The sequence below is a fragment of the Sinocyclocheilus grahami genome, unplaced genomic scaffold, assembly GCF_001515645.1.
Source record: "Sinocyclocheilus grahami isolate Dianchi unplaced genomic scaffold, SAMN03320097.WGS_v1.1 scaffold17.1, whole genome shotgun sequence".
NCBI lineage: Eukaryota > Metazoa > Chordata > Actinopteri > Cypriniformes > Cyprinidae > Sinocyclocheilus > Sinocyclocheilus grahami.
In genome coordinates, this window is record NW_015505196.1 from 4,314,254 (window position 1) to 4,333,008 (window position 18,755).

General features: G+C 36.6%; 4 protein-coding genes and 1 long non-coding RNA gene across 5 annotated transcripts in view; all 5 read right to left on the reverse strand.

Moving 5' to 3' along the window:
* Positions 1-192, reverse strand: part of unc93b1 (unc-93 homolog B1, TLR signaling regulator) — a 14,969-nt gene extending 14,777 nt beyond the window's left edge. The window contains exon 1 of the mRNA XM_016233185.1: positions 106-192. The gene's annotated coding sequence lies outside the window, so the exon portion shown is untranslated. The remainder of the gene's footprint in view (positions 1-105) is intronic.
* Positions 193-516: 324 nt separating this feature from the next.
* On the reverse strand, positions 517-2,779 carry timm10 (translocase of inner mitochondrial membrane 10 homolog (yeast)). Its single transcript, XM_016233217.1, has 2 exons — positions 2,518-2,779; positions 517-1,154 (listed from the first exon to the last, which is right to left on the reverse strand). The coding sequence occupies exons 1-2, from the start codon at positions 2,586-2,588 to the stop codon at positions 959-961; spliced, it is 267 nt and encodes an 88-aa protein (XP_016088703.1). The 5' UTR covers positions 2,589-2,779; the 3' UTR covers positions 517-958.
* A 735-nt stretch (positions 2,780-3,514) lies between these two features.
* On the reverse strand, positions 3,515-10,221 carry LOC107552238 (uncharacterized). Its single transcript, XM_016234091.1, has 6 exons — positions 10,206-10,221; positions 9,993-10,131; positions 8,157-8,974; positions 6,867-7,296; positions 3,913-6,117; positions 3,515-3,831 (listed from the first exon to the last, which is right to left on the reverse strand). The coding sequence occupies exons 2-6, from the start codon at positions 10,093-10,095 to the stop codon at positions 3,515-3,517; spliced, it is 3,873 nt and encodes a 1,290-aa protein (XP_016089577.1). The 5' UTR covers positions 10,096-10,131; positions 10,206-10,221.
* A 2,182-nt stretch (positions 10,222-12,403) lies between these two features.
* Positions 12,404-18,755, reverse strand: part of LOC107552243 (catenin delta-1-like) — a 42,740-nt gene continuing 36,388 nt past the window's right edge. Inside the window, exons 19-20 of the mRNA XM_016234103.1 lie at positions 15,264-15,344; positions 12,404-13,675 (exon numbers count right to left, since the gene is read on the reverse strand). Coding sequence (XP_016089589.1) covers positions 15,305-15,344 — 40 coding nt within the window. The 3' untranslated portion in view covers positions 12,404-13,675; positions 15,264-15,304. The remainder of the gene's footprint in view (positions 13,676-15,263; positions 15,345-18,755) is intronic.
* LOC107551576 (uncharacterized) lies at positions 16,195-18,750 on the reverse strand. Its single transcript, XR_001604780.1, has 2 exons — positions 18,706-18,750; positions 16,195-17,117 (listed from the first exon to the last, which is right to left on the reverse strand). It is a non-coding gene; the product is annotated as an uncharacterized lncRNA (long non-coding RNA).

The following is an 18,755-nucleotide window of genomic DNA, read 5'->3' on the forward strand; positions in this document are numbered from 1 at the left end:
CAGTCTCAATTTAACATACATTGAGAAAACTTGAAATAAGTGTCTTTGGAAATAGAACGGTTATTACTGGTTTACCCCCAAAATTAAAATTTTGTTAATACTTACCCTCATGTTGTTTCAAAACTGTATGCTGTTGATTGCATGAAGATTCTTCAAGCAGCTGCTTTCCATACAAAAGTCAGTTTATGGTGACCTATAGTGACCAAAACCAAACAGGAAACGTCTCATTGAACACTGAGGATTTGTTACATAAGTGGTTCCTTAAAAAGATTAAGTTAGTGACTCTTCTCCCTGAAAATATTTTTTTAGCATACTGACAGTCCATTGGTTGCTGTTAGCATGCTGTCAGCACATTAAAATAGTCTCTGGGAAGCGGACTTTAAATGAATCCTCTTTAAACATAAAATAAATAAAAACTACATTCTCAACTGTCAGTTAACCATCCTAACACAATTTTATTAAATAATAACACATGATATTTTTTGCTCATTTTAAAGAAAGAGTCAGAAGAGAAACAGAATGGTAAACATTTTAATTCTATTGCGCAATAAATGTACACTTTGTAAAATGACTCCGAGAATGTCAGAAATTACAATGATCAGCGACAACATAAAAAAAGTCTCAAACAAGTTCACAAGGACATCATTTCACAATGCTTCACAAATCTCCCTACCCAGACAAACGCTTTATTCCTGTGATGTTAATAATGTTCATGCCAACAAACTATCAATAACTCGTAGGGCAAAATATATCCCACCTCCTTCCAAAAGTCTTATTCTTTTAGTGGCATGTCTAATAATGGATCAATATTTGTCACAATATTGTTCATATTCATGTTATGTTGTTTATATCCGTAGCCATGCTGCTCGATTTCCCCTTTTAGATGTCCACAGTGCCCATTTCTCCCATAAACCCCATCCACAGGCCTTCAGGCCCACCCTTAGAGTCTGTAGGAGGTCTATCCAGTGCCTGCAGCGGCCTTCCTCATCACCTCCTCATCCTGAACAGAGAGCTCAGTGAGTTTCCGACCAAGTCTCTCATGCAAGTCCAAGTATTTGGCGACACAGCGGTCCAGACACACAGCTTCCCCCTTTGAAAGTTCTGCCTCCTTGTAATGAGGTGGAACACATTTCCTGTGACATGCATTGGTCATTCTGCATGAGGAAAAAGCACAGGACAAATGAGATCATACACATTTGGTTATGTAATATATAATCTAATTGAAACACAGAAATGTTCATCTTCATGAATGATTCAAGTACTATAATCTTTATTAATTCATGCCATTATTTTGTAGAGACTACATTCTAGGTCTGCAACAATTAAGCAACTAAAAAAATTAAAAAAATTCGCTAAGAAAAAAATATAATATATATTATATGAATAATGCATTTCTATGGACAAAACCCAACTAAAATGGATATAGATTGAGCTGTTATATGTCTGCAGTAATTCTGAATAAAATATATATTTTGATGTTAAATGTGTAATTAAATTGCTACATGTAGCACAAGTAATTGTATTTTTACGAGAGCAGTAACAGTAAAGGGAATATTGTAATGGGGTATAGATATAATGGTTCAGATTCAGACTCTTACCACTTAACATTTAGCCTGTGCTTATTTTAATGTTTTCATAGCCTTCAATTTATAAGATGTGATACACACAAAATAAAATCTGGCTTTTCATCTGATTAACTGAGAAATAATCAACGGATTAATCATTATCAGAATAAATATTGCAGTCCTACTACAAACAGCAGGCTACATACCAGGAATGAATGCAATGCATGGAAACTTTTAATTTTCCTAAAAACACAGTTTAGGCTGTGCTGCACACGGTACTTGCCATTTAACACAATTTATTAAAAAACAAGGTCAGCTGCTATAAAGTGCTTCTGCTAATTGCAAAAACAGTCACTATACAAATCTAAGACGCCTATCTCAAGGGCACAGGCTAACAGTTTGAGAGATTTTTTATATACTCAAAATGATTGGTCTGTCTGCTTTGACGGAGGCCAGAAAAGGTGATTATATTCGATTATATACAGGATGCATTTAACTATATTGGAGTGCTTACAGCTTGAAGTACATAACAGTAATGCAACTTTACTGATATGACGGATGATACAAAAATAGTTAACATGAACGGAAGACGACTGTGAAGCTGCTTAATAACTGAATGCATTAAACTGAAAGGGGTTCTGACGACACAAGTGCGACAGGAGACGACTAATGTTACTGCAGGTCACATAGTATAGCAAAAGGCAGGTTCTGTCGTGTTCTAAATAATCGAATGTGATACTGAGCAAAGCCTGGCGTCTAAATAAGATATAATAATAACATTACAAACCGTGTAGCCTGCCGATAGCCACTGATTGTAGTACCACGCTGCATCTAACGTTACACTATACCCACTACACAAGTCGATAGATTTCGTATGTCAGATGATGAGAACGTAAGTAATCTGTCAGAAGGCATGCTGTTACACATTCGCAGACCACCGTAGGCTTCATACCGGTTATACATGTCAGCCATCATTTCAACCTCCAGCTCCGCGGCGAGCTGCTGCGCTTTCATGGGGTCCATCTCTGCAAATGACCTTTCGGTTTACCCTCGCTAAAAACCCACCGGACAACGCGTGGGTCCAGTTCAACAAAGAGCTCTGACAGCTTGCTTTAACCTTCAGTGAGCGCGCGCTTGACCGGAGGAAGTACCCACGTGCATCCTATCCATCCAGCAAATTGGTACTTCCGCTGACAATAAAGTTTTCTGTTCAAAACCACCGCTGTTTGCTTCGCTGCGTCTTCATTTCTAAACGAGGTTATGCTTTGATTGAAGTATTCTGTGTAATGACAATATCCCTTTTATTACATTTATAGTTAATCTAACTATTATTTTATCTCGCTGTTATCATGATTCTCGCACCTTTTTTTTTACAAATTCCTATGACTTCCAGTTACTGGATAAAGATTTTTTCAAATTTCATAGAAACCACGTTCTCAAACTGTCTAACTGATAGAATCGTTTATAACTATGGCAATAGAATAATGCCACATTCTTTCAAATTTCCTAATATTTCGAGGGAATTTAATATTTTCACATTGGGAAAGCCATTTTATGCTATACTTCGTGTTATTAGATTTTGCACTTGCATAATTATTTAATTTGTTTAAAAATAAAGATACACACAAAAATAATTACACCAAATAAGTATCGCGATATATTTTAAATAAAGCACACATACAAAAGTGTAATGTGAACTTATATAAATTGATTTTAATTTACATAATTTTAATATGTAACTTTATACATGTATGAGACAAAAGAAAATAAATTAATTAATTTATAGGCTAATTCACATAAGTAATGTCAAACTGACAAAATAAAAAAGAGAATTCTTCTCACTCTTCAGAATTATTTGATATATTAAACCTTGGGTTAAGAACTTGGTTCAAACATCTGCTATTGATTTCAAAATGCGAAACATGTATTCTCAACATGAACATAAAAATTCACTCCGTCTCTTCTCCAGTGACATCTACCTCCTCTTCTTCGGTGGCATCCAACTCATCCTCTTGCTCCATTAGACACTCAATAGCCAGTGTGACAAACTGTCTAGCCGTCAAAAGCCCTAACGGATCTTCTACAGACTCATCGACAACATCTACTTCAATATCTTCTTCATCTGTTGATTCTGAATTGGACGTCACCGCTGAGATATTCTCACTGCACACTCTGGGGCTTTGATAGTTTGACTGAAGCGATACTTCAGTCTGGACACAAGGAGCATCTCTGATTATTATTTCTTCTGTTTTTCTCAGTGTCAGAGCTATGAGGACAAAACAGAAATCAGGAATATGGATTATTAATAACGGAGTCCACAAAAATGTTCTAAGTTTAGCCGTTTTACCTCTATTTGATGCATCATCTGCAGTCCCAGCACTTGCAATGTGTCCTTCACTCAATTCATCTTCCTCCAGTAGTGTCTGTTCATCAATCTTCCCAGCACTGTACTGGTCCCCCTCCTCATTCATTTCATCATTATCATCCCAGCCATTAGTGGTTTCCCAACACCTATCATCTGAAGAAGGCACAGCATGTTCCTCCACAAGCTCATTTGCCCCCAGAACTTCAGTTTCTTCTCCCTCCATAGTTGCTTCAATCATCTGAACCGCTTTGTTCCTACCTAAATCCTCCTCTTTCTCCAAACAATCAGTCACACAGCTAACATCCTGGGTATTACCAACACCCTGTGCTTCCTGAACGTCTTTGTATATGTCTGATGTCGCCTCGAATGAACACTCATTAGAAATGGTATCTTTCAGGTTTTGTTCATCTCTGAGATTTTCTGCTGGTGCACTATCAGGATTCGTACTGAAATTAATTTCTATTCCCTCCATCACTGTCAGTTCCCAATCTTTCTCTGTGGGCGACTTGGCACGATCAGCATCATCAGCCGGCGTCATCATTTCCTTCATTATGTCCTCCTCAGCTGTTAATGGCACCGAAATCTCAGTCATTTGGTCCTGAACGTCTTTTCCCATCTCGTTTTGGGAATCACTATTCTGTAACACACTGGCTTGTCTACTTGAGTTCTCCCCAGTGGCAGTTTCTCCGTCTTTAACCGAACATTTCACGTTATCTAGCATGTCTCCACATGACAACGGTGACCCTACTTGCTTGTCAGATACCTCCATGTCTTTATTCTCGTTTATCAGCAGAGACATCTCTGCTTTTTTCTTACCACAAATGCCTTTATTGAGCACTTCACTGCTATTCATCATTAATTTACTACTCTCGTTTTCACTTCTCCCTCCTTGGAATTTTTGAAGGCTAAAAGAGGTGTCTCGCAGGCTTGATGTTAGCGGCTGATCAATATTCAGAGAACTCCTACAAGCTAGGCTTTCAACACTTGGAAGAGTCTGATGGAAAATTTGATCAATGATACTTGGTCCTTTTGCCTGACCAGCATATTTTAAGTGAGAATTCAGCGTTGTCTGTGCAAAATTGCTGTTAACATCTGCTTCTTCCATTTCTGTTGAGTCTTTCTCCTGCTGTGTATTTGGTTTTTGCTTATCACCCTGCTCAACCTCACTGTCTTTCTTAGTTTTTTCCACTTCACAATCATCTTGTCCTGATGTGGGCAATTTCTCTGCACTGTTGCCCATGTGAGCTACAGCGGTGTTTTTAGACCTAGGGGGTCTACCACGACCACGTTTCACAATACCAGTGTATTTTGGTTTGGGTAAAACATCTTCATGTTTTTCACTGTCAGTGTTCAACGGAGGCATTTTCTTACTGATAGGTGAAGAAATTTCTTTTTTTCTCTTCACACCTGCAGTTGCTTTTCTGTTCGCATTGCTTATGCGGGTACTGACTCTACGTGCGTCAGAAGTTGATGGCTTAACATCTTCACAGTGGGGATCATCACACTTTGATATCCTCGGTTGAACCTGATCCTGATTTTCTAGGTTTTGACACTTTGTATCCGCATTCACTTCTGACTTTTGAGTTGCGAGCCTCCGTCTTCTCGTCCTTCTCTGCTTTGGGTGCTCACTAGCATCTTTCACATCATGCTGAATGGTGTTTGAACTACTCCCACTCATTAAATCAGCTTGTAAAAAGGAAGTCTTCAATTCTTGCTTTTCTGCAAGGTCAGGGCACGATCGATTTTGGCAGGCAATGAGGTCAGGCTGTGGACGTGGGTAGGAGGAATCAATCATCGAGCTTAGAGGGAAGTCCAATTTCAGTGGTGACTCAGAAAGCCACAAGGGAAGGTTTTGCAGTTCTAGGTCCTGTCTGTGTGGTGGTTCTTGTGTAGGAACATCACTGTCTCCCTTATCTGATTCAAGGGGGGAAAGGCATCGTAGTAGTTTGAATTCTGGCCTGTCATCCAGAATGCTGGTCATACCAAGGCTTGGCATTTCACCTGCTGCAGGAGAAGGGTTAGCTGAGACAGCTGTGGCTTTTAGGGTTAAAAACAAGTCTTCTACCAGTGAGGGGGTGGAGTTTCTTGCCCCAGCTGCCAGATTCTTATCTTTGTTCAAGTCATCCTGTACCGGTGACCGAGTCACGAATGTATTGGATCTTGACTGATTCTGAAAGCCTGAGTGGTCTAAAAAACAAAGAGTAAAGTCAGGAATAAAGTGCTCAATGACATATATACATATAAAAAAAAATTGTATTAAAAAATTGATCTTAAAACATATTTTTGGGACAAAAATGTCAAGGTGATACAACTGTCCTGATATAATGAAGAGAAAATTATTATCATTATATCTCAGAAAAAAATATTTGAACAAAATTGCTTTACTGTGTAGTAATATTTGAAAAAAAAAAATTTGTAGACAAAATCAACTCAAACATGCAAATAAATAAAAATCATAAAAAAAAATCATAAAACAGGAAATAATATCACAGAGAATATCATAAATATCATATTTATGAATTATAAACCATGATGACAGTTTTTTTTTTACCTTGTAAAGTATTAAGTGTTAATATTTGATGGTTGCACCACATGACATTTCATTGAATTTTTTGGAAACTATAGAAAACCAACATGAAATCAGAGTCCATTTCTAAGATCTTGGCACTTGCGTTTTAAGACAGCTTTTATTTATATTCTTTATCATGGACACTCTTATTTTTCATTGACCCAAAGACTAAGGCAATCATATCACATGCTGTTTTGGTTAAGTAAGCATGTGAAGAGTACTGAGCTGAGAATGTTGGATGTTTGATGAACGTAAGTGCTATACTAAAAACATGAGAAAGAAAGCTGGGAGCACCACAACATAATGAATGTACACATGCATGGTCTAAAGTACCACAAACCCAATACATTTCAAGATGATGCTTTACCTTCATCTCTTTGTCCTGGTGACCCATCTGGTACTGCTGTCTTGCTAACATCAGATCCCCTCATCTCTGGCTCACAGCTTTGCATATAAACACAAGCACCTTGAGCAGAGGCCTCAGCAGCCCTATGCTGACCTTTTGGATCCTGAAGAGGACCTAGCTGCTCTTGCTCATCCAGATTTCTGTCTATTGGAATCAATGGCAGGATGTTTAAATCCATCAACATATCATCCAACATCTTTGCAATATGTTCATCAGATTCATCTGCTTGGGGAGGGCTTGAAGATAAAGTTGGTATTTCCAAAGGGGAGGAGACAGAAACGTGGTGTGGAGTACGAAGACATTTATCTGAATTGGAGGGTGAAATAGGCAGGTCCGTCGGTGGGGTGAGAGTTCCAAGACTTTGACCAGGAAGTACACTAGGTGGGCAGCTCTTTAGTCAGAAAAAAGAAAATTATGAAATGAACACGAGAAAATATTGAAAAGACAGTTTGCTATATTTTATATATATATATATATATATATATATACATACATATACACATATATACACACACACACACACACACATTTGAAGTGGATCAAAAAAGTTTTCATCAACGTCTAAGACAAGAACCAATTTTGGTTTTAGGTTTTAGGACAACTTTGATGAAAGGTTTTGATCCACTTCAAATGTTGACTACTGTATACACACTGTAAAATTTTCGGCCAAATGTATATATATATATATTTATATATATTTGCATATATATATATATTTATATTTGCATATCATATATATATTTGCATATCATAGCTCTTTTGTTGATTTTCATTACTTCCATTGTTCTCATTTGTAAGTCGCTTTGGATAAAAGCGTCTGTTAAATGTCTAAATGTAAATATATGCAGTTATATGTAGTTTGTATTATTTATGCAATTGCAATCAAACATATTAAACCCCTCAGAGATTATAATTTACAAATGTAAGTTTTTTGAATTAAATAAGGCCATCCATGACATTTTAGTGGCATATTAAAAGTGATAATGTCAGTATATAATTTAATATTTCTGAGTAATATGCATTTTTTGTAATACATGTATGTCATAATTATTCAACCCCTATTCAACATTGCTGTTTTAAGTCACTTATTCCTCTGTGTGCGTGTAAATATTTCAGCTTAATATTTTTGTGGAAACAATTATCTGTTTTTTTAAATATTTTTCAGGATGCATGATTTCAGGATATATCGATATAAACTGCTTTATTTGTCTAAATTGCATTATAATTTTAGATTTAAAGATAAATCCTTACCTGAGTTTGAAGTCCACACTCTTTCATTAATTCTGGGTTCTTCTCGCTCTCACCTTGGACAGAAACGAGAAGGTTGCTCTCCCAGCAAGCTCCGCTCCTCCTCAGTTTTATCCTAACTTTAAGCTGGTCCAATTTGGCCTCCTTTTGTTCAGCAGTAGCACTGTTATCTGCCTCTAAAAGTTTCTGGAAGTTTTTGCCTGAAACATTCATTTGCTGGCGAGTTAATTTTTGTAATTGGCTTTCTCTCTTTGCCATTTTCCACCTCTTCTTAGCCTTTGTTTTATGATGATTTATTACAGATGCTTCTGTCATGACAGCGAGGGAAGGAACAGTGGCATTACTGGTCCGATTAAAACCTGCAGTTGGACTAGCTTCATCAAGTAATGACAATGATGACAAATCAGCTTCCAATAAGCCACAGACTTGCACTGGAAGAGTACTGCTCTGTATCCTTAATGGCTCAGAAACGATTTCACTTTCCTGGCTATTCACATCTTCTGTCTGTACACCAATCTCTCTCCAACGTCTCACAGCATCCTCAACTCCTCTTTCCACGCACACCCTCTTCTTTTCAAAAAGGTTTTTAAGTCCAAGTCTGAAGGCAGCAGCCATTACCTCCTCATGTTCGCTCTGACTCTTGATCTCCATTTCCCCTGTGTACAGGAACTTAACTAGCTTTAGTAAGGCATGAGATCCTACAGCCTCAAGGCTCAGAAGCCTGTTCTGCCCTGCCTGTGGAGCAGGGGAAGTGGAAAGGACTCTTGACAGGACAGGGCTTAGAGCAGCTAACACACAACTATGAGCTGGAACACAGACACCTGAAGAGTTGAAAAGATTTTTTTTCACATCTTCTGTCTGTACACCAATCTCTCTCCAACGTCTCACAGCATCCTCAACTCCTCTTTCCACGCACACCCTCTTCTTTTCAAAAAGGTTTTTAAGTCCAAGTCTGAAGGCAGCAGCCATTACCTCCTCATGTTCGCTCTGACTCTTGATCTCCATTTCCCCTGTGTACAGGAACTTAACTAGCTTTAGTAAGGCATGAGATCCTACAGCCTCAAGGCTCAGAAGCCTGTTCTGCCCTGCCTGTGGAGCAGGGGAAGTGGAAAGGACTCTTGACAGGACAGGGCTTAGAGCAGCTAACACACAACTGTGAGCTGGAACACAGACACCTGAAGAGTTGAAAATATATATTTTTTTAAAGGAAAGAAAAGCATAGGAAAAAATGTCAAGTACAACATTACAGGCAACAGAAGTCTATAGATTCTTAGAAAAAAAGCGCAAAATATTATTGTGTAAAATAACTGTTCAGACACCAACTGATTCATTCCCCTAACAAATGGCTCTTTTTTTCAATTCTTAAAATGTCAAATTTGAAACGTTTTTAAATTACAAAAATGGCAGAGCAAACAAACTGCCAAAAAAAAGAAGAAAAACACACACAAATCAAATCAAATAAATCGAAATATTATTGGAACTTTTATTAATGTTGCATCAGGAGCATTCAAACACTACTAGAAAATTACTTTGTTTATTAAAAAAAATAAAAAATAATAAAATCAATGGTGTGATGAATGAACTGCTTTAGAGTGGGGGAAAAAACAAGTTTAGTCTAGAAAATTCATTTAAAACATTATACATTTTTCATTAAGTTATGTCTATGGCCACTGACTGCTAATTTATGTCTATGGCACAATTTGGAAATCATAGCAATGACATAATCAGGGTCTTTATATGATTTGTTTACAAGGTGCTAGTTATAAAGTCGACAGCTCTTTCCAATGACACAGACCCAGAGCTGGCTATCTCCACCACAGAAGATCTCTGATCTCTTACCGTCTGTCTGCAGAAGTGTGTCACAGAAGATGCTTCCCTGCTGCTGCTTCTGAAGTTCACCAAGTAGGAATATTGCAAAGTCAGGATGCCGATACTGCCACATGCTGGTAGCAACTTCAGACTAAAACGCATTTAGAAACTTCAAAACAAAAGTTAAAACGGTTAACCATCCAGAAATAACAGCTTTCTTCAATTTTGCAAGATAAGATTTACTTTGTGTTATCAATTCCAGATCCAACTGCTGATATGAACAGTTTTTTATTTTATTTTTTTTAGATAAACTGAGGTAAATATTTAGAGAAGACAGAGTGATCTCAGTTCAACGTCTTCCTGTTGTTTGGTATTAAATGGCAAAGAAAGGCTAGCTCAGCCATACTCTCAATCTCTAAGGTCAACTGAGCCTGATGTCGCGAGGATTCATCTGTTATTAAGACTGCAAAGCAGTCTTGTTTTCAAACGCTAAGTGCACGTTGTTCATCAAACTTGCTAAGACGACACCACATTATAATCCAATATTGACACATATAATTTTAAATACGCAAACACAGGTGATCTGTAGGACACGTGAGCCGCTGCATCACAAACCATCTCAAGTCAAGCGACTCTAGCTCCACTCATCTTCTAGAAGAGAGATGTTCAGTCACGCGAATCTTTTGAATCGGTTCACCAAAAAGATTCGTTCACTGATTTGTTCAGAGGCCACACTGCCTGCACCGTTACGCCAGTAGATGGCGCTATGGGTGAGCATCTTGAAAGAGTCTGTTGACTGATTCATTCAAACGATTCGTTTAAAACCCCAGCAGTTTCACGATTTTGTTCTTGTGTACTTGTGCAACTGAAATCTGACGAAGATTAATAAAATAAGACATTTCCAAAGTAAAAAATAAGACTATCTGACATTTCCACAACTGCATTTATTGGTTTAAAAGCTCTCTTTAATGTGGTCTCATTAAAATCAGTGAAGTTAGGTTTGTATCCGTGGTTCTGAGCAGGGGGCTCACTATGGCTTAAAATAAGCGTCATTACCAGCTACAGTTACTAAAAACCAACATAATTTAGCTTCATTTTAAATTCACCTCCTTCCAAGCTGTTTTTTCCTCTTCTCTTTCGGTCTTGAAAATATCCCTGGACATATGAGGTAGCCTAATTTTAAGAAACGTGATGTCTGGGCTATAGAAAGGTCCTGTAGCCCAATTAATAAAATCTTAAAAGTCTGGGCATTTTTATAACAAAATTGTCTAGTTATGCCAAGCAAACTAAAATATTAGGTAGAAATTATGAGATAAATAACTTAAACTCATGTAAATGCTTTGGAAAAAAGGGATGGGAACATTGCCGTGTATTCAACAAAAAGGTTGTAACCCACTGGTTCAGTTACTTTCAAGTAATTTAAGATGACAACTAGCATGTTAAGTTCACACGGTCTTGACTAGTTTGTAAAAAGATTTTTTTTAGAGAACAACTCTCATGAAGTTGAATCAATTGAATAATAATACCATGTGCATCAAACATATTTCCCAGTAAGCAGCTAGGTTGTATATGGTCAAATATATTACATCTCTCAATTACACTGATATTCTAAAAATGAAGAATTCTAATCAAATGAATGTATTAAATGTGTTAAAACACTCTTTGAACCACACAAAAATTCACTGTCAGAACCTTTGGAAAAAAAATCACTTTTATTTAAAAAAAAACAAACAAAAAACAAACAAACAAACAAAAAAAAACAGTATTGCTACGTTACATGTTCAATCCATGAGAGAAAGGTGCAACGTTTAAGACCAAAGGTAAAGTGTTGAAATATAGGAATTATGAATCAAGATCCACATGTTAGTGTTGCAGAAACATATCAACTGACAGCACATGACGCAAAGAATTTTTCCTTTCGTCTTTAATTAAAAGGTATAAACCGTAAATGCATTTATTTAAAAAATAAAACTGATTGCATATGCATTCACCCACAACACCCCAGAAAAACAAAATCAGCCCCAATCATAAAATATAGAAAAGAAAGAGCAACAGAACAAAAACCAAGAAGAAATTTTTTTTTTAAAATTAACAAATATTCTCTGGTATATATAGTTAAATGTGCTTTTATTTTATCTCTCTTATTTTCTTATCAAGCTAGAATCAAAATCTGGCTAAATCCTGCCTGAAAGAGATGCAATTTTCTTGTAATTAAAAGATTAATTTATCTGCCTCCCTCAACACTGAACAATCGATTGATTCCTCGAACTCGTGAACAGCCTCCTTTATCAGGACTCGGACTTCTGGCTCACATCCATTTAGTCAACAGCCGACCTTTACTTTACTGACTGTAGCGTCTCCAAGGATTGGACTGCAGATTGGCAGACAGGGAATTAAAAAGGCATTGGGGGGGGGGGATTCTTAAAAAAAAACAAAAAAACATCCATTACCCCTAGTGCTAAAGTTTCCATTCAGTAAATATCTACAACAGACTTACTGTGCATTTTTAATTATGCAGTCTAAGAAACGAGCACTGTACTTATGGATCTCAGAAAAAAAAAAAAAATGCATATACATCCTCAAATGTACACTCGTTCACTCTCTACACAGACAGGCACTGAAACCAAGAGGCAGAAGGGTGGCCAAACATCCCTGTTCACCGCTCATCACAAACACACTCAAACGTCGCGCTGAGCAAGCGAGGCACTCCAAGTATGCAGAGTGGATTTGTGAGACACGGTCATATTTACACATTCATTTATATTCAGACAGATCGAAGTCCAGGGCTACAATTTGTCTCAGAGTTAAAGGCTTTTTTTTATCTTCTCTTTTGTGGCTATTTAATTGTACTTATTATAAATGAAGAGTGAGGAACTGTTGAGTTCCCACACAGAAGCTAATCGTTGTCAGTGACAATTTTAAAAGACAAAACAAAGGGGGAAAAACATAATCCCAAACCAGCTTTGCAAATTTGACAACTGAATGAATAAAACTATACTCACCTACCACTAGAGAACTTTCTTGAATGCTACTGGTTTACAAAATAAAAACAAAAATCTCCCAATCAAATATCCCTCTGCCTCTTTTGTAATGCTTCATCCACGCGGTCACAACAACCACTTCCTAGAGACCGAACACTCCACGAGACCATCCACAAAAACCACAGATGGATAACTTAAGGGGAATTGGTGATCGTCTAGTGCTTTCAGAAAACGACAAAAAATAGGCCTCATGCCTGTGGCAATGCATCAACGAGACACAAAACTTACCGAAAAATTCTATATACATTTTCTGCAGGCCGCATATGACTGATGCAATTTGGCTTTACCTTTTTATCACTGTGAACCACAAAGCAGGATGAAGCAAAATAATCAAAACACCGACGCCATACTATACTAGTGTTCTAATAGATGCATAAGCAAAAAACAAAAACAAAATAATAAGGAAATGATTTATAAAGCTCAATAAGCTGGGGATGTGACTAAATAGAGCTTGTAGTCCCTAGTGTTTCCATTATTTGACATAAAAAGAGTCCGTTTGAAGTAGTGGCTGTTCTCAATCACATGAGAGTGACAACATGAGAATGTTGAAAACTACAGAAGGGTCTTTGCAATTAGTGGCAATGGTCCCGTAAGTGATGAGATCAGAGGCTCAGCAGGGACAGTAGGCAGGAGGAGGAAACTCACGGCGGGTGATGCACACGATCAGTTTTTCTGTGGACAGAAACAGGATGAGACGTGAAGGTCAGACGTGGTACTCGCTTATATTAGGTTTACTAATAACAAAGGGAAATGATTCAGTAATGTGTCATCAAAGAGCTGCGATGAGAATTTGTGCGCATCACACCATTCACATCACCCGTTTTATGTGGCAAAGTGATGACTGATACAAACACTGAAACATCAGTCATGTGACCAAAGTGGACACATGAGAGGAAGAGATCAGTGTTGGGGAGTAACTGACTGAAAAGCAGCAACCCTACTAATGGAAAGCGACATTGGCTGAGCTGTTTTCTGAACAGAAACATTACATTTAAATGTAATGTATTTTCAGTAATTTGTTTGACTAGTTGTTCACTGTAAATGTGTTTAAATTTAAAGCGGTCATCCCATTAGATATCCTTGTTTTTGCACCAGATTAATTAGAGCGCTAATGAAAAATCGAATATAAGAATACATTAAAAAAGAAAATAAATTCAGTGAAATAGACTATTCAGGCATTAATATTTTTACTTTAGTTGTTCACTGTAAAGTCGTTTCATTAAAGCAGATTAAATTGCACAAAAAGCTGATCAATTGTAAAAAATTAAATATTAAATTTTTGTTTTTAAATCTTTAGTCTTTAAATATTACATTTAAAGTTTGAATTTAAAGCTGTCATCCTATTTGACATCCTTGTTTTTGCACCAGATAAATATGGCTCTAATTGAAAAATGTAAAAAGAAAACTTAAAAAAAGACATTTCAAATTGAGTCCATTTTACCTCGACTTTAGTTGTTAAATATTTCACTGCAGAAAGGCAGTGAAGGCAAAAAAATAAATTTATATTAGTGCGGTCAAAAGATTAAATCACATCCAAAATAAAAGTTTGTTTACATAATGTGTGTACCGTGTATATTATATATATATATATATATAAATAAATAAATAAATGCACACATATACAGTCAATATTTTGAAAATATTTACATGTATTTACATGCATATATATATACACACTTAAAAAAATAAAATTGTTTTCTTAAATATATACATGCATGTGTGTGTGTGTATTTATTTATATACATAAACATACACAGTACACACACATATTATGTAAACAAAAACTTATATTTTGGATGCAATTAATCGCGATTAATCTTTTGACAGCACTAATTTATATACATACACTCACACATTTCTTGAAATGTAAACTGACTTTCATTTGTTTATTGTGTGCAACTTAAACCCGTCTTCTTATTTGAGATCATTATTTTTGTATGAAACAAATATGGCCCCAGTTGTAAAAATACATTATGATAAATAAATTCATCATTTTACTAAGCAGCTTGTATACCTAACTGCACTTCAGTAGTTGTAGCTTAATTCAACTACTGTGAAACTATAGCTTTCCAACTACAAGCTACACCAAATTTAAAGAAGCTTCCCCAACACTGGACGAGATAGTTAGTAAAAACCATTTCCACTCAAGTATAGAATAACAAAATACAGTTAATGAGGGTTAGAACCACAAATAACACTGAGCAGCACGCATACACTTAAATATCCACATGAAGGCCATGCAGAAGGTGGACACACATACCATGCGTGCTCATGCACTGAGTGGGGGGGAGGGGGAGTGGCCTAACCATCATAAGAGTCCAAGAGAGGCAAAGAGCCCCGCCTCTCCCCATACCCCTCCCCAGACATAGCTCGCTGAGAGAGAGAGAGAGAGAGAGAGAGAGAGAGAGAGAGAGAGAGAGAGAGAGAGATTGACAGAGGATAAAAGAAAGGGAAAGGCATTGAAGAAGAGGTGAGTGATAATAGAAGGAGAGGGGCGTGTGAGAGAGTTAGTGGAGGTGAGACCCCTCTTAGTATTATTAGTGAAATCACAGTAGGTTAATAACAAGTTTCAGCTTGTGTAGTGTGTGGGTTTTGGGATGTCTGGTGTGCTGAATTGCTTGTGAGGGAAATTCATTTATCTGCCTCCAACATCGAACAATCGATCGATTCCTCGAACTTGTGAACAGCCTCCTGCATCAGGACTCGGACTTCTGGCTCACATCCATTTAGTCAACAGCCAACCTTTCCTTTACGAACTGTAGTGTCGCGAAGGATTAGATTGTGGATTGGCAGACGGAATTAAAAAGGCATTGGGGGAAAAAAATTAATCTTAAAAATAATAAATCCATTGACCCCTAGTGCTAGTTTCCATTCAGTAAATATCTACAACAGACTTACTGTGCATTTTTAATTATGCAGTCTAAGAAACGAGCACTGTACTTATGGATCTCAGAAAAAAAAAAAAAATGCATATACATCCTCAAATGTACACTCGTTCACTCTCTACACAGACAGGCACTGAAACCAAGAGGCAGAAGGGTGGCCAAACATCCCTGTTCACCGCTCATCACAAACACACTCAAACGTCGCGCTGAGCAAGCGAGGCACTCCAAGTATGCAGAGTGGATTTGTGAGACACGGTCATATTTACACATTCATTTATATTCAGACAGATCGAAGTCCAGGGCTACAATTTGTCTCAGAGTTAAAGGCTTTTTTTTATCTTCTCTTTTGTGGCTATTTAATTGTACTTATTATAAATGAAGAGTGAGGAACTGTTGAGTTCCCACACAGAAGCTAATCGTTGTCAGTGACAATTTTAAAAGACAAAACAAAGGGGGAAAAACATAATCCCAAACCAGCTTTGCAAATTTGACAACTGAATGAATAAAACTATACTCACCTACCACTAGAGAACTTTCTTGAATGCTACTGGTTTACAAAATAAAAACAAAAATCTCCCAATCAAATATCCCTCTGCCTCTTTTGTAATGCTTCATCCACGCGGTCACAACAACCACTTCCTAGAGACCGAACACTCCACGAGACCATCCACAAAAACCACAGATGGATAACTTAAGGGGAATTGGTGATCGTCTAGTGCTTTCAGAAAACGACAAAAAATAGGCCTCATGCCTGTGGCAATGCATCAACGAGACACAAAACTTACCGAAAAATTCTATATACATTTTCTGCAGGCCGCATATGACTGATGCAATTTGGCTTTACCTTTTTATCACTGTGAACCACAAAGCAGGATGAAGCAAAATAATCAAAACACCGACGCCATACTATACTAGTGTTCTAATAGATGCATAAGCAAAAAACAAAAACAAAATAATAAGGAAATGATTTATAAAGCTCAATAAGCTGGGGATGTGACTAAATAGAGCTTGTAGTCCCTAGTGTTTCCATTATTTGACATAAAAAGAGTCCGTTTGAAGTAGTGGCTGTTCTCAATCACATGAGAGTGACAACATGAGAATGTTGAAAACTACAGAAGGGTCTTTGCAATTAGTGGCAATGGTCCCGTAAGTGATGAGATCAGAGGCTCAGCAGGGACAGTAGGCAGGAGGAGGAAACTCACGGCGGGTGATGCACACGATCAGTTTTTCTGTGGACAGAAACAGGATGAGACGTGAAGGTCAGACGTGGTACTCGCTTATATTAGGTTTACTAATAACAAAGGGAAATGATTCAGTAATGTGTCATCAAAGAGCTGCGATGAGAATTTGTGCGCATCACACCATTCACATCACCCGTTTTATGTGGCAAAGTGATGACTGATACAAACACTGAAACATCAGTCATGTGACCAAAGTGGACACATGAGAGGAAGAGATCAGTGTTGGGGAGTAACTGACTGAAAAGCAGCAACCCTACTAATGGAAAGCGACATTGGCTGAGCTGTTTTCTGAACATTTTTTTTTTTTTAAATGTAATGTATTTTCAGTAATTTGTTTGACTAGTTGTTCACTGTAAATGTGTTTAAATTTAAAGCGGTCATCCCATTAGATATCCTTGTTTTTGCACCAGATTAATTAGAGCGCTAATGAAAAATCGAATATAAGAATACATTAAAAAAGAAAATAAATTCAGTGAAATAGACTATTCAGGCATTAATATTTTTACTTTAGTTGTTCACTGTAAAGTCGTTTCATTAAAGCAGATTAAATTGCACAAAAAGCTGATCAATTGTAAAAAATTAAATATTAAATTTTTGTTTTTAAATCTTTAGTCTTTAAATATTACATTTAAAGTTTGAATTTAAAGCTGTCATCCTATTTGACATCCTTGTTTTTGCACCAGATAAATATGGCTCTAATTGAAAAATGTAAAAAGAAAACTTAAAAAAAGACATTTCAAATTGAGTCCATTTTACCTCGACTTTAGTTGTTAAATATTTCACTGCAGAAAGGCAGTGAAGGCAAAAAAATAAATTTATTTAATTTATATTAGTGCGGTCAAAAGATTAAATCACATCCAAAATAAAAGTTTGTTTACATAATGTGTGTACCGTGTATATTATATATATATATATATATAAATAAATAAATAAATGCACACATATACAGTCAATATTTTGAAAATATTTACATGTATTTACATGCATATATATATATACACTTAAAAAAATAAAATTGTTTTCTTAAATATATACATGCATGTGTATTTATTTATATACATAAACATACACAGTACACACACATATTATGTAAACAAAAACTTATATTTTGGATGCAATTAATCGCGATTAATCTTTTGACAGCACTAATTTATATACATACACTCACACATTTCTTGAAATGTAAACTGACTTTCATTTGTTTATTGTGTGCAACTTAAACCCGTCTTCTTATTTGAGATCATTATTTTTGTATGAAACAAATATGGCCCCAGTTGTAAAAATACATTATGATAAATAAATTCATCATTTTACTAAGCAGCTTGTATACCTAACTGCACTTCAGTAGTTGTAGCTTAATTCAACTACTGTGAAACTATAGCTTTCCAACTACAAGCTACACCAAATTTAAAGAAGCTTCCCCAACACTGGACGAGATAGTTAGTAAAAACCATTTCCACTCAAGTATAGAATAACAAAATACAGTTAATGAGGGTTAGAACCACAAATAACACTGAGCAGCACGCATACACTTAAATATCCACATGAAGGCCATGCAGAAGGTGGACACACATACCATGCGTGCTCATGCACTGAGTGGGGGGGAGGGGGAGTGGCCTAAAGAGT

What these genes read in the sequence shown, in the direction of transcription:
- timm10 (XM_016233217.1), bottom strand. Translation starts at nt 2,588, where the DNA reads ATGGACCCCATGAAAGCGCAGCAGCTCGCCGCGGAGCTGGAGGTTGAA. An exon ending in ATGGCTGACATGTATAACCG is followed by an intron (nt 1,155 to 2,517) that starts GTATGAAGCCTA and finishes TTCCTCATGCAG; the next exon opens with AATGACCAATGCATGTCACA.
- LOC107552238 (XM_016234091.1), bottom strand. Translation starts at nt 10,095, where the DNA reads ATGTGGCAGTATCGGCATCCTGACTTTGCAATATTCCTACTTGGTGAA. An exon ending in CACACTTCTGCAGACAGACG is followed by an intron (nt 8,975 to 9,992) that starts GTAAGAGATCAG and finishes TCAACTCTTCAG; the next exon opens with GTGTCTGTGTTCCAGCTCAT. An exon ending in ACCAGGACAAAGAGATGAAG is followed by an intron (nt 6,118 to 6,866) that starts GTAAAGCATCAT and finishes TTTGTTTTTTAG; the next exon opens with ACCACTCAGGCTTTCAGAAT.